Source organism: Sarcophilus harrisii, chromosome 1, assembly GCF_902635505.1.
Source record: "Sarcophilus harrisii chromosome 1, mSarHar1.11, whole genome shotgun sequence".
NCBI lineage: Eukaryota > Metazoa > Chordata > Mammalia > Dasyuromorphia > Dasyuridae > Sarcophilus > Sarcophilus harrisii.
Genome location: NC_045426.1, coordinates 74,443,930 through 74,459,023, shown reverse-complemented (window position 1 = coordinate 74,459,023; position 15,094 = coordinate 74,443,930). Strand labels below are relative to the sequence as shown.

General features: G+C 34.0%; 1 protein-coding gene across 1 annotated transcript in view; it reads left to right on the top strand.

Moving 5' to 3' along the window:
• The first annotated feature begins 591 nt into the window (after positions 1–591).
• ABCA13 (ATP binding cassette subfamily A member 13) overlaps positions 592–15,094 on the top strand; it is a 504,928-nt gene continuing 490,425 nt past the window's right edge. The window contains exon 1 of the mRNA XM_031957225.1: positions 592–752. Within this exon, the coding sequence (XP_031813085.1) occupies positions 681–752 (72 nt within the window). The 5' untranslated portion in view covers positions 592–680. The remainder of the gene's footprint in view (positions 753–15,094) is intronic.

Here is a 15,094-nt window from a genome sequence, read left to right as displayed (position 1 = left end):
TAATAAAAGTAAGTTATATAGATAGTGAGTGCTAGAGCTAGAACTTGAATCCATATCTTCTGCCTTTTAAATATTTTCTCATTCTTGCAAATGTTCTCTATACGGATGGAAAAATGGTAAATTAATATAACAAGTAATATTTCTGGAAGAAGAAGCAAAAACTCTATTTCCTTGTGGGGAAAAAAAGGAAAAGAAAAAGAGAAAGAAAAGGAGAAAAAGTAAATACTGTGTACTATCATCCTTTGTTATATGCTCCAGTTGTGTTTGTTCCTAAAAAGTCTAGGCAAGTTCTGTATATGTGCTGTGGAATGGAAATACCCCGAAGGCAGCATCATGTAATCCATCCTTTCCTTGTTCATCTTAACGAATGAACAGTAAGTGAAAACAAGATTTCTCAGTGAAGGCAGCACCAGAAGGAGAAACTTAATCCCAGCTTTTCCCTGTCATCAGAAATATTTCTTGCATCACTTTGTTGCAGTTCAGTCATTTCAGTTGTGTCCTCCTCCTTATGACCCCATTTGGGGTTTTCTGGAGTCATTTGCCATTTCCTTCTCCATCTTGCATCACTACCTTTTGTTAAAATTGACTAATAGGTAGGCATCCTTTCCCTTCATTCACTGGGACAAAAGAAAGAGCACTTTAAATTCCACTTCCCAATTGGGAGGGAGAAATTGGCTGACATGGGGGGTCAGTCTCTTCACCAGTTTCAAGCTCTGTTCTGGAAGAATTGGCTCTGTCGTCTGAGACAACCGGTGAGTTGTTTTTGTAGCTGTTTTGCAAAGTGTTCTATGTACTCTTTATTAATGTCTTTTTTTCCCCCTGCCCAGCTTTTTCCTTCAGAAGCTTTAGAATTTTTATATGACAGAGGACAAGACTGTTTTTTCCCTTACTTAGTACCTCCAGTTATTAGCATAGTGTCTGACATACTTTCTAGTAAGTGCCTAATAAATGTTTGTCGATTGACCAAACACATGTATTTTATATTTTCCATGCTTTTGTCCATGGAAGTCCCAGTAAGTTGATTATTTAGATTCGGAATACTTTAGTTCTTGTAACTAGCACGCTGCTAAGACCAGAGGCTTGTAGAAAATATTTAATAATTAAAAATCACTAGAAAGATATAATAACCTTAGATATTTGGGCCATTCTGTAGAACTGATGTTGTGGATTCTTGGAATAGATACTGAATTGCTGATCATTGTCTTTAAAGAATGAATACAGCTAATGAGGTATTGAAAAATAAATGACACAAAATAACCAATATATAATGGGCAAAGAAAGTTGGTAGCTTATTTGTTTATGAGTAAGACTTAAATGACTATTTATTTTATTATCCAAGGAATTTAATTAAAATTTATACAGAAAAAACTACCTAACTAAATAATTCCATTTAAAATTCTTTGGAGATAATTAATTTCTTTCTAAAAGTATTCAAAATATTAAAAGAAAACTTTTTACCTTTTTAACGATTAATATGTATAGATAAAACTAATTTGCTACATTATTGATATGTTTTTTATCTCTGAAAGTAAAATTTAGGTACAACTTTTGCTTCCAAAAACAGTATTTTGCTTAGGCTCAATGTTTGTATGCAGTACTCATTCAAATCTCATTGGCTTGAAACTTTATAGACTTTAGCAGACCAGAATATCTTCAAAATGCAGAGAAACTATGGTAATTAAAAAAATGTTTTCCTACCTTCCTCAACCATCCCTGAATTTTAAAGTTTAACTCACACACACACACACACACACACACACACATACACACACACTGGCTGGGAAGGGGAGTGAGATCAAAATAGCCTACTTGGGAATATAAATTAATTTCAAGTAGTTGGCATAAATCTTAGTCTGCTACATTTGAATATCTTAAATATAATGCTCAAATGGCCCAAGAAATTAATAATGAGCAATGTGACACTTAAATAATCTTCTCCTACTGGCAGAAAGTGGATGAATGGTATCTCTTTTGAAAGTTAGTTTTTAAGTAAAATATTTGAAACTTGAAATACATTTTCCCATAAAAACATTATGAATAACAGTAAGGTTGCTAGGGCAGCTAACCAAATCTGCTCTATCCCATAAGTTTCTAAAATTATTTTACTAAGAATTTTGAAGCCTTGAAGAAAGAGGATCATGTAGTTCAGGAGAGGAGAGAAGGTGGAGGATGAAATCAGAGGAAGAGAAAGATGAGATTCACTTTGATGCAGGATTGTCCATGTACAATATAGAAAAGGACAAAAATTGTCTCTGGCATCTTTCCAGATCTACTTTTGTGCCTTATTTTTCAGTTTCCTTCATGTCCCACATTGTGGCATCTCATCCATACCTGTTCTATCTGCTAAAATGTTCCATAATCCGTAGTTACCTACCCATCTCTTTCAAAAGAGGGTTCCCTCAGTGAAAATTTTCACTTTGGTGTTAGGAGTAAAGCCATCTGATAGAAGTGATTTGGAATAACTTTGGAATCATTTATGGAATAAATGATTTAGAATTAAGGAATAAATTAGTGCTTATTGATTGACATCAGTCTCCTTAGAGATATTTTTTCTAAAAGATGATGAACTCAAAATGAATCTAATTGATGACATTTCTATTAGCATAACTGTTTGATAGTAATTCAGAGGACAGGACAGATATTTTGTGGCACTTAAAGGAACGCCAGCTCTCATTTGATTCTTGAATTTATTATCTCCTCTAAAAATCCTTGCTTTCTCAAACCTTTTTCTATTCTTCCACTTTTGAATTCATAGGATCACTAAAATGTTCAAATTTTTTCAACATGGCTACCATGACAGCTGTAGAGGAGTCATTCTTTAAGTGCTAGGACTGGGGATGTTAGCTGGGGGATCAAGAGAATTCTAGGGCCAATCATAGGTATATATTGCTAATTTTAAATAGGCTTTTAGACTCAAATTATGCCTAAAGATTACCTTGTTTCATATGTATTCTTTCCCTCATTAAACTGCATACACAATATTTCCAGGGATTGTGTCTTAAATCCACTATATGTACCTCATGTAATACTGTATATGTAGCACATGCTTAATGATTGTTAAATTGATTATTCCTATTACTATATGATCAACATGGCAATCTTAAAAGGACATTTCAAATCTTCATAGATGCAGTATTTTAGTTCTTTTGTAATTTTAAGTATTATTCTTTTAAAACAAATCTGACTTGTATGCCAGCCTCTTGGGTAAACATAAGTAGAAAAGTCAGGAATGAAACTGAGAGTGAGGAAGTGGCCTACCTTCATAGGCCACAAATTTAATGCATTAATGTATAATGATGGAATAAAAATAATAAGATCATAGACTTAAAGCTTAAAGAGGATTTAGAGCTTAATTAGTTCCCTTATTTCATTTTATGGAGACTGAAATAGTCTTCATAAAATGGGAAAACAGTGACTTTTTAAATTGCTTAGATAGGGAGTAGAAGAGCAGAGATTTGAATTCAAGTCCTTTCTTTCCTATCTAGTACTCTTCACACTAATTTTATATTCACTCTAAATTCAGTCTTTTTTTTTTTCCACTCATGGTGTCTGTCCCTGTTCCCTATTGAGATTCATTATCACTGGTAAAATCTTTTGAAAATGAACACTTTCAAAATAAAGACTCTTGTGACATTCTCTTTGTACTGGTTGGAGAACTGCATACAAGAAGTTTTTGGTATTTTCCTGACCAAACTTGGATAGGATTCACATTATCTTGAATTTTACTTTATAGTTAATTGTGTTATAATTAGATTCTACTAGGCACCTAACAGAACTATTCCAGGACATGAACTGTGTGTGTTTTCAAAATCTCATAAACAAAGACTCAGTGAATTGAAGTAATTTATGTACCACCTTGAAGTTATATTAATCCAAAGTGCACAGGTATCTAAATCTGGGAATCAAACTGATCTATAGTTTGCTGACTTCATTTTCTCCTCTTATTTGAAAATTAGGACATTAGTCCTTTTATTGTACTTTTATACTTCCCATCTCAGTGGCTAAGCAATCACATTTACCATATTTTTTCAGTAACTGAGTAAGTTGTTCTCTGGGCCTGGAGAGCTGAACTCTTCAGGAGTTGCAAGGTGCTCCCTGACAATTTCCTAGCTTTATCTTCGGTGTCAACTTCCTATTAATCATTTTTGGACTCTTTTATGCAATCCAAAGATTATTTTTCCTTGGCAGAAAAAGACATGAAATAAAATTATGGAGCTCTCATTTTTCTCCTTATCATCACAAACAACTAGGACAATTGTTCTATCCTTTCTTTGATCCTATTCTTTTCTCTCATATAGTTAAAACTACTTTGAAAAAATATATTATTCTTAGCATTCTCTGGACTTAGCTTATTCTGAATTGTAGTGCTATTGACACTCCACTTAGAGGATCAGCCATTCTTTTGAATTTATTCTCTATTACTTATTCTTGCTTCCATGTTTTATACATTTCTTTGAGAAATTTGCATTGTTTGATAATTTCCCTGTGCATTGATCAATAGATAACCACATATTAAGTGCTTTACTATGTGCCAGGCATTGAGTGAGGTAATAGAAATACAACAACAACAAAAAGAAATAAGCTTTGCTTTTAATGAATTTCCATTCTTTGAGTGAAATAGCATGTACATAGATAAGCATATTCAAAATAAATGCAAGAAAGTTATGTGTGAGGTAATTAAAGAGCAAATGATAAGTGGGGACAGAGGTACAGCAGATATCACATATTAAAAGTGATTCTTGAACTATGACAACAAAAAGTGAACAATTGTATGAGGTAGAGAAGGTGACAAGTGATGAGTGTATTTCAGGCATGGGGGAAGCCTAGTGCAAAGGCATTTCCCAGAGAAGGGAAATGGAGCAAGGAACAGATAATTGACTAATTTGGTTAGATTTTAATGTGTGGAAATAAAAGTAATATACAATAAAGATAGAAAGAGCCTTAGAGTAAGCTTGGGTGAAGTTGGATAAGGTTGTGAAGGACTTTAAAAGTCCCAAGAAGGAGTTTATATTTTATTCTATAAGCAAAAGGGAATCTGAAGTTTATTGAGAAGGGGAGAAGCAGTCAGATCTGTGCTCAAGGGAAATACATTTATCATTTGTATGGAAAATGGATTAGAGTGAGGAGAGAGTGGGGGCAGGAGCTTTATTAAGAGATTATTTAAATAGTCCAGGTGAAAAGTGTAGAGGGATAAAAAGAAGGTGATGATACAGGAACTGAGAGAAGTCAGATATGAGAGATAGTGTAGAAGTGGAAATGGTCATATTTTAGCAATTAATTGGGTATACTGGGTGAGGGAGAATGAGGAGTTGATCATAATATCAAAGAACAAACCTGGGAAGCTTGAAGAATGATGTTGCCTTGGAACTGATAAGGAAATTTGGGTTTCCAGGGAAAAGATTGTGAGTTCTATTTTGGACACATTGAGTTTGTGATATCTCCTGAAAATATCAAATAGAGAACTGATGGGAACAGATGGGAGCTGAATACATAGATCTGTGAACCATATGCATAGATATAATAATTAATCCTCTGGGGGCTAATGAGGTAATCATTCATACTCTTTAAACAACACTCCCTTTTGTCTTTATTGAAAAAAAGTTCTGGTGTGTTGAGTACATTTTTTATTCATTCTCATCTCTTGTGGATTGACTTCCTAATTAGAACTTGCTACTGAGATTCTACATTTTTCTGAATCTGTTAAAATCTATTTTTTTTCCAAAGTAAGGGAGTATGCTAGACTATGCCTGGCTTTCCACACCTTCTTTGTCTCTAATTCTAATATGGAGTGGTCACTGCTCCCCAAGATTTTCATCATTTCTTTTTCAGCAAATATTTTCAACTTATTGGTCTTAATCAGGTCTAGAATATTAATTTTTCATATTAGATCCTTTATCTTTTCAAGGATTGGAGATGGGGAGAAGTAATTATCATTAAGGAAGTAAAAATGATCATACCCAATAGCTACAGTTTATATTTGGCTATTTGAACTATACCATGCTTCTGTGCCAGGCTTGTCATCTGTGTTTTGAACTCTTCATTGATGTCTTCCTTTTTTCCAGCTAGGCAAATAAGCTTCAAGTCTTGGAAAATAAGGCAACAATATTTTGTTTTGTTTTGTTTTCCAAATGTAAACCTTTTCTTGAGCTATAGGAGAAAATTATTAGAGTAGCTTGGAAAAGGGCATACAAAGATAACTCAGTTTATATTGTAGTTTTAGCAAAGTCTTATTTTTAATATTGTGGTTCAAAGTAGTATGCCATAATAGAAAAGGTATTAGCTTTGTAGCTAAAGGATAAGGGTTGAAACTTAGCTCTGAAGTATAGTAGTTATAATTTGTGGACAAATCACTTAAGATCAAAAGCTGCAAGTGACTTAAAAGATCTTATCTAATGCCCTTTATTATAGTTTAGGAAGCCAACTCCAGAGAGATCATTCCTTTCTTCCTTCTTCTTTAAATGTCATTTAATTTTTCTGATTACATGCAAAAATAGTTTTCTACATTCATTTTTAGAAGATTTACTTTTATAAGATTTTTTTTCTCCCTCCCTTTCTTCCTCCTAGAACACCAAGCAATCTGATATAGATTATACATGAACACAGATTCAGCACTCTTAACATAGCACCTTGCTGCCTCTTATTTCTTACTTTGCTCATATGCAAAATGAAGATGATAATTTTTGAAGTATGAACTTTATAGGGTTGTGTGAGGAAAGCCTTCCATAAACCTTAAATGTGATTTACTACTGCTATGCTCTTTCAAGAAAAGTCAGGACCTGAGTTCAAATTTGACTTCAGAAACTTATTTTTAGCTATGTGTTCCAGGACAAGTCAGTTAACCCTGATTGCCTCCAAAAATAAAGCACCAAACTTCCAGATTTTCTTTCAATAGGTTGACAAAGGTGCAGAAAAAAGGAGCAAAGGGCTTCCTCCCATGTTTTGTTGGCAGTATTGTAAAATGGGGGATTTCTTTAAAAAAGAAAATTCTGTTCCAAACTTCAAATAAAACACAAAAAGGTTTTGGTGTCAGGAACAGCTGGGTTCAAATTCTATGTAATAGAGAGGCTGCGTAATTCTGGACAATCACTTAACTTTACACTGCCCCAGGCAACTATCTAGGATTGCCAGATCTAGGGAAATTGCTCATCTTCATATGGGAAGAATATTCAGCCCTCAAAGTTCACCACGCCAGTGGAAAATCATGAGCCTGGACTTGTAAGTGATTATAAACAAAATCTTAAAGTTCAAATTGTCTATACTTTGTTTGACAAAATAATAATCACTTATTTGCATCCACATCTCCTTTCCTTTTTTTTTTTTTTCTTTCTTTCTTTCTTTTTCTTTTTTTTTTTTTTAGCAGATTTGTTTTTGCTATGGGTAGTTATAGTCAATAATAATAACAATAAATACTTATTATTCCAGGTTCACCACTCTGTTGATTCCCCCATCTACCTCTTCAGACACTAGATAGCTGCGTGATCCTGACAAAGCTTCTGTCTGCCTCAGTTTCCTCATCTGTAAAATGAAGATAATAATAATATTTCCCAGAGTTGTTGTGAGGATCAAATAAGATAATATTTTAAAGTGCTTAGCAGATCTTAAAGTACTATATAATTGCTACTGATTATTGTTATTGTTGTTGTCATCATTAGCAGGAATTTGATTTCAAAGTCGGACTTCCTGATTCCATGATCATAGCCCTAATGATTATACCACACTACATCTAACATCTATTATTTTCAGAAACAATTTCTTGGACAAATGGGTTATTTCTAGTATTCTGCTTGTGCAGGGAATGCTATCATAACATTTTTACCACAATATGGTCCCCCCTGTTTTCATAACATTCTAAGACATAGTTCTAATAGTAGTATTTCTACGTCAAAGGACATGAGCCACTTCATAGCTTTCATTATAGAATGCCATATTGCTTTCCAAGATTACACCAATTTCCAACTCCACCAATAGTTTAATAGTGTTCTGATTTCTCCATAGCTGCATGGGGGAAATATTTCAAGATTGTCAAAAGGTTAGGGGGTCTAAAGAATTCATCCATTGCTGCATCTGTGTGTATTTTCTGTGTTCAAAATTGTCTCTTCTTTTCCCAACAGGTTTTTATTGCTTACTTTTAGCACAAGTTTGTTCATAGGGGTGCCCTTGGGTCACTATTGTATAGTTATTCATGTTGAGTCCAGGAAGGTTTAGCTTTTTCAATTACACAAACCTTTCAAAGCTCTTGCTATAGAAGTAACTCCAGAAACACGAAGCAAGTGTGACCTCTGGCCATATTATTTTATGAGAATATTGGAAGCTGAGAGCTGTTTTTTTGGGAACTTAGGTGTGTACATTTATTTTGTCAATCCTAAACTCCACTAGACTTTTGGGTGATTCTGGCTTGAGATTTTCCATTCTCTGTATTCCTTTTCTTTGCAGAGATACATCCTCTTTGTTAGTGGGGAACAACTGCTCACAATTATGAAACACTTTGCATATCTTATCATATTTGATTCTATAATCCTGTGAAATAGTTGCTTTAATTTCAGTTTCATTTTGCAGATGAAAAATCCAAGACTCATGCAGTCACACAACTAGAATCTGATCTATCAATTCACAAGAATTTATTAAGTGCTTACTATAAACCAAGCATTTTTCTGGGAATTTGAGAAACAAAATTCTAAATGGAAGATTCCCTGTCTTTAGGGAATTGGGATTTTACAGGAGACAACAAATAAAAAATAAACATATGAAATGTACATATGTGTGAGTATATACATACAATTCACACACACATACAAACACATATGGTAATTCTAATTGTGAGGGGCAAGAGCCTGAAGTGGGGAGGATCAGGAAAAGCATCATGTAGGAGTGATATTTTAGTTGAATTTGAAGGAAACTAGGAATTCTAAAGGAAAAAAAGTGAGTGTTTTTCAGACTTAAGAAGCTACTGTGCAAAGGATGGAGATAGGAGATGAAATGTCACATATAAAGACTATCAGGAAGGTCAGTTCTATTGGCCCGAGGAAGGCAGGAAGGGGAGTAGCTTGTAACAAGATTGGAAAAGTAGGTTGGAGTCATGTTGCGAAGACTTTTAAATGAAAAACAGAAGATTGTATGTAATAATGAGGCACTAGGTTTTTTGAACCTGTGAGTGATATGGTCAAAATTGCTCTCTGTGTTAAAGATGGCTTGAATAGCAGAAAGCTATTCAAGGTGAGTGGTGATGAAAACCCAAAATGATCCACAGGAGTGCAGAGGGAATAAATGTGCATTAAGTGTTTGAGATAGGATTTGAACCCATCTTCCTAATTCCAAATCGAATACTCCAGCTAATATATCATGCTGCCTCTTAAATGCTTCAATCTAATTACAACCTTAGGGTGGTTTAGAGTCCCACTCTACTTAAACAGGCCTTAATAGGTTTCTCCATACCTGGTTTTTCTAGTTCTTTTATCCACTGGGGCTAAAAGAGAAATTCAATCAACAAACATTTTTAGCACCTACTGTGTGGAGGAATTGTTCTAGGCAGTCAGGATATAAATATAAAAGTGAGATGTCTTGCCCTCAGGAGCTTACATTAAAAAAAAAAAGATCTTCATGTCCCCAGTTATTAGGTAGACAAGGCACTTTGGGTAGGGAAGTATCTGGGGGACAGTTAGTGATGAGCACAACTCAGTTTTCAAATTTTGCCTTCAGTCACAATATATGTTAGAGTTCATGCTTTCCAGGTATAGATTTTAAAAGCCACTAGATGCTATCCTTGTCATTTGTTAAACTTTTATTTTCAGGTTCTCATTTTAGACATCTCTTCTTTCTCCTCTCAACCCACTCCACCCCAATTCCCCAATTAAGTTGCCCCATGACTGAAGAAATGGAGTTCTGTTTTGACCAGGGTGTTGCAATGGGTGCAGGATACTTGCTCCACCAGAAAATTAGAGACCATTTTTCTGTTCACATTCAGGGGTTCTTTTTTTTTTTCCTGGCCTTAATGCATCCTTTGCTTGATCATGCCAACAGCGGTGATTACTGACAGTTGGAATACTGTCAAGAAATCATATTTACAGAATTTTTTTTATGACTTCTCTTTAACACAAAATTTCTTACTAAAAACAAAAATAGTGGGGGTGGACATGTTTAGGGCTTAATAGTACTGTCCAACTTGAATACATTTAGCTTAACTTCAATATTAAGATCAGTGAGTGGGTTTGTGGGTTGGTCAATGAAAATATGACTTCAAAGGAAATTTATGATTGTGTATAATTTTTAGTTATGCACTTTATGGTTTCTCTAAGATCTTAAATTTCTTATGTTGTGAGATTTCATGTCATCAGCCTATTCCTGTTAACACCTTTAAAAGTAGTTATTCTTTTAGAGAATACCTTGATATAATATGATTCATTGTTAAATGATGGGTACTTTGTCCCTAATAGAATTGTGATCTAAATTCATCTTCCCTTCTCTGAACATTCTTTTCCCACAAAACCTCCTTAGAATTTTAGATTTTATTTATGTTGGCTGGGATTCATAGTATCTCTTTGAATGACCTAGTAAGAATGCATCCCTCTTGTGATATATCTTTAGTGAAGAATTCCAGTTGCTCATCTTGGTTTAAATATATTCTTAAATTCTTTTAAAGACTCCAAAGTTGTCTGGATTTTGCTATTATAATATTATCAATTTCCAAAGGGCATCAACTGTGGACTGTAGAACTTAAAGATGGAAAGAGCATTAGACATAATTCGGTCCCAACTTCTCCTTTTACATATGAAGAAACTGAATTCTAGTTTAAGGAAGTAAATTAGTTGGGCCAATAATTCTCAAAGTGTGGTTCAAGAGCCATTACAGTTTCCTGAAGAACTTTTAAGGGATTATGAGGTTAAAACTATTTTTCATAATATTACTAAGATATTTTAATTTCTAATATGGTCAATATCAACAAATGTAACCCACATAAACAAAAGTTCTTTAGGGGTCCGCAATAATTTTTAAGAGTATAAAGGGATTCTGAGACCAAAGACTTTGAGAATACTTGATTTAGGGTTTTTTATATAGTACATAAAAGTCAGGAAAGGAAAAAAAAAACATTTATTGAGAACTTATTAAGTGCTAGGCACTGTGCTAAATGAATAACAAATAAGAAGTCATTTCCTCTTCACAACAACTCTTTGAAGTAGGTGTTATGATCCCCATTTTTTAATTAAGGAAACTGAGTCCAAGATCACATAGCTAGTAAGTGTATAACCCATCTAATGCCCTAAAAGGTATTTTGGGCTATTAAGGAAAAAAATTTTCATTGGGATGCCATTTCAATATAAAAGAATGATTCCTTGCTTTAAGAATTATGATCCAAAAGAAAAGATTTAATGCTTGGAATCAGGAGACATGGGTCAGATCCCTGCCCTGATACTTACTTGACATAAAATGGTGGTCAATTCTTCCTCCATTTGAGCTTCCACTTCTTCACATGTAAAAGTGGGTTAATAATAGTTGTATTAACTCTCATATAGGATTGGATATGAGGATCAAATGAAATAATGTACACATGATGCTTTGAAATGGTCATTTCCCCCATCTTCCTCTCCTGCATTCTTCTTCTCTTTTTCCTTTTCCTTTTCTCTTTTCATCTCTTTTCTCCCTTTGTCCCATTCTTTCTCTTTCCTTTTCTCGTTTTCTCTCTCCTTCTCTCCTCCCTCCTTTCATCCTCTTCTTCTTTTTCTTTCTACCTTCCTCTCCCTTTTCTTTTCCTTTCCTTCTCCAAAGAAGCTAGTTAAGTTGTATAGTGGATAGAGCACTGGATCGGGAGTCAGACATATCTGAATTCACATCTAGTCTTAGTAGCTTACTGATTCAATGACTCTGGGCAAGTGACAATGTCAATTTGCCTCAGTTTCCTGATCTATAAAGTGAGGTAATAATAGAAATTATTTCCAGGCACTGTTGTGATCAAATAATATAATATTTGTAAAGTACTTTGCAAACATTAAAGTGCTATATAGATGTTTGATATTGTTGTTATTATTATTACTGTTATATGAAATTATATTACACTGTAGCTACAGCATATGGTATGGTTGCTCTGAGAATCTGATGCAGCCATTTATATCTCCCTCACATGTGAGTGTCTCCTCTAGCTTCATAGAGATTAGTCATGCTCCATCATGCTATATGAATGATGCTAATCTTAGATCTTTTTTTGATTGATTTATGAAGTTTTTTTTAACATGGCAAATAACTTCTCAGAGTCTTACTTTTCTCATATGTGAAATGGGATAAAAACACTTCCCTTACAGCATAATTGTGAGCAAACTACCTCATAAACCTTAATGCACTAAGTAAAATGAATTCTATTTTTCATTTTCCTCTAAAAAGCTAACAGCCCAATCTGGTATAGCCTATATGACATCTAAATGGTATTAAAAAGAAACATTACTGAATGAAATCTGCTGTCAGATTTTATGTATATTCTCCCAGAATGAGTGTGTTGTTTAATTCTTTAAACTATTGTTTGATACTAGAATCTGCTTAATACATAAAAACATTAATAAAAGGAAGGAAATAGAAGAATCTCACATTTCTAATTTATACACAAGGGGATTTATATAACACCCATGGCATAGAACCCACCATACTTTTATGGATAGTATACTGATTATGTACATCACTCAGGTAGAAAGAAAAACAATGGGCCTCTATTATCCTCAGAAGAGAAATATAGCTACAACCACATACCCACATCTCCATCCATTCCCTATTCTCTCTCCTACTCTTTCCCACTCCCTACTCACAGAAGGGGAAAGAAAATAAGATACTATGTCTTGTTATTGGAAACAACTAGCAAATGATAGCAAGAAGTGGATTGTTTTGTAAGATCCAACCAGAATCTCGAACTTTGAAGAGAAGGGCTAGCCATTCATTTTAGAAGGCCCAGCATGAAGCCTTCCATATCCCTAAGCAGTTCAATGCCCACTGTAATTGTGATCTTCAACTTTTTTTCAGCTTGATTTTTTCATTGATTGTTCGAGTCCTTTGTGCAAGTAATTCCATTCTTTTTGGATATAGTATTGAACAGCAAAGGCCTCCTAATACCTCTGGGAAAGTTCTGCTTCCTGAAATCTTGTTGTCCCAAGGAAACATAATTGAATTTCAGTTTCCCCAAAAGTGTATGTATCAAAGGATAAAGGTAACAGACTAATTGTATGTTTCCCTTTAAATTCTATGATATACTAAACTTATTCCAATGTTTTCTTCTTTTCACCAAGGAGATCTTGTGACAAGTTCCTCCTCGGAAAAGTCTCTTGTTCCCTAATTCCCTCATTGATTTGGTACCAAAGCACTTTATACCTTGTGGTTTTCAGTTGAAATAAAAACTACCTATAGCAAAAGAAACCACGAGGATTCATATGCTTCTGTTTGAGCTTAGAATCTAAAAATTTTTCATTACTAATGAAGTGGAACATTATTTCAGCAACTTTGAACTCATTTGTTACCTCACAAAGCTCAGTTCTTTTCTATTCTTTATGACTCCAACAAGCTATGACTTGAGGGATATTAAGAATACTTTCTCAGGATCACTGACATCACACTGAGATTCTTTTCTTTGGGATAAACCCACCCCCACTCTCTAGTTGCTCCTTTGAGCCCTGAAAAAACCCTTGCTGAGGTAGGTGTTACCTATCAGTTATTAATTAGTTAGGTAGTAAATAAATAAATTAGATATTAAAATAGTAATTTCACATCATTCAGTACCATTTCACAAATGAAGAAATTGAGGCCTTAAGAGACTGTGATTTATCCATAGCCACACAACTGATATCAGGGGCAAGATTTAGCTCTATGTCTGATTTTCTCTCCAAATCTAGGTCTGCTTTTAATACACTTGTTGTATCTTATTATAAATGAGCTTCTTAGTTTTCTCTGTCACAAGATAAGGGGAAAGAAATTTTTTCAGAGAAAAAATAATTACATTTGCATGACTCCATTTACAGTATAAAATTTCTGATATCTAACCAGGTCTATACTTAGGCTGAAGGAATTTCTGTATTAATTAGATTCATAAAGTTTTGCTCCAATATCACTTTACTCATTTACAGTAAGTTTGGAGCTCTGACTGAAGGCATTCCCATAGTTATTTATAGGGCTTCTCTCCTATATAAATTCTCTGATGAACATCAAGAGTTATAAAAGTATTAGAGCATAGAGCATATTGGAATGATGATCAGGAAGGAATAAAGATAAGAAGTAGAAGAGTTACTCAAACCAAAGTTCACTAACTCAGTTTTGCTGGGCCTGGCTCTGGATAAGAGTAAAAGAATTAGGGAGGAGGAAAACATTATATTGGATACTTAAGTAGTCAGGGGAAAGCCTCCTAAACCTTTTGATTTGGATAGGATATGGAACTCTGATGTAATTTTCAAGGATACCGAGGAGATGACACATGAGTATGGCAGAGATAAAGAAAAAAATTCTATACAAAAATTCGATGAGAAGATATGTCTCTGCAAAGAAATATTTTGACAAAGAAATCAATTCATGCACATGTAATGGGCAATGATACAGGATCACAGCAGGCTCTCCATGCAGCTCTCCAATATGAAGCCATCTCAAATTTAAAACCACCAGGATTGCTCCCTATTCACTGTCCTTTCCAGAAAATGTAGCAATTGGCTTGAACATGCCTTTAACTTTGAATAAGTCTTCTGACTTCATTGAAGTACTCTCTTCATTTGGAAAATTCCAGGGGAACCATTAATTCAAAAAGATGTATGAGTTTTATTAAAAAATGAAAAAAATTCCATTTGGAATAGAACTTTGTCATCAATTTACTAAGCCAAGGGACATAAATGTCTTTAATCTCAGTATAGTTATTTATAAATTTTAGCTTTGGTGCTGACAAAATGCTTCAAAAAAGATTAAATGGTCTCTCCTATTAATATCAAGCTATCTTAATAAAAGGTAAATATCTTATTTCATATTTCTGTGTTTTCCTTTAATCCTTTGTCCAACCCCAAATCTTATTTTTGTCCACCAATAATGAATGAATGAACACAATAGCTTACAAAATACATTTCTGTACTGCAGATTCTATGACCTTTTT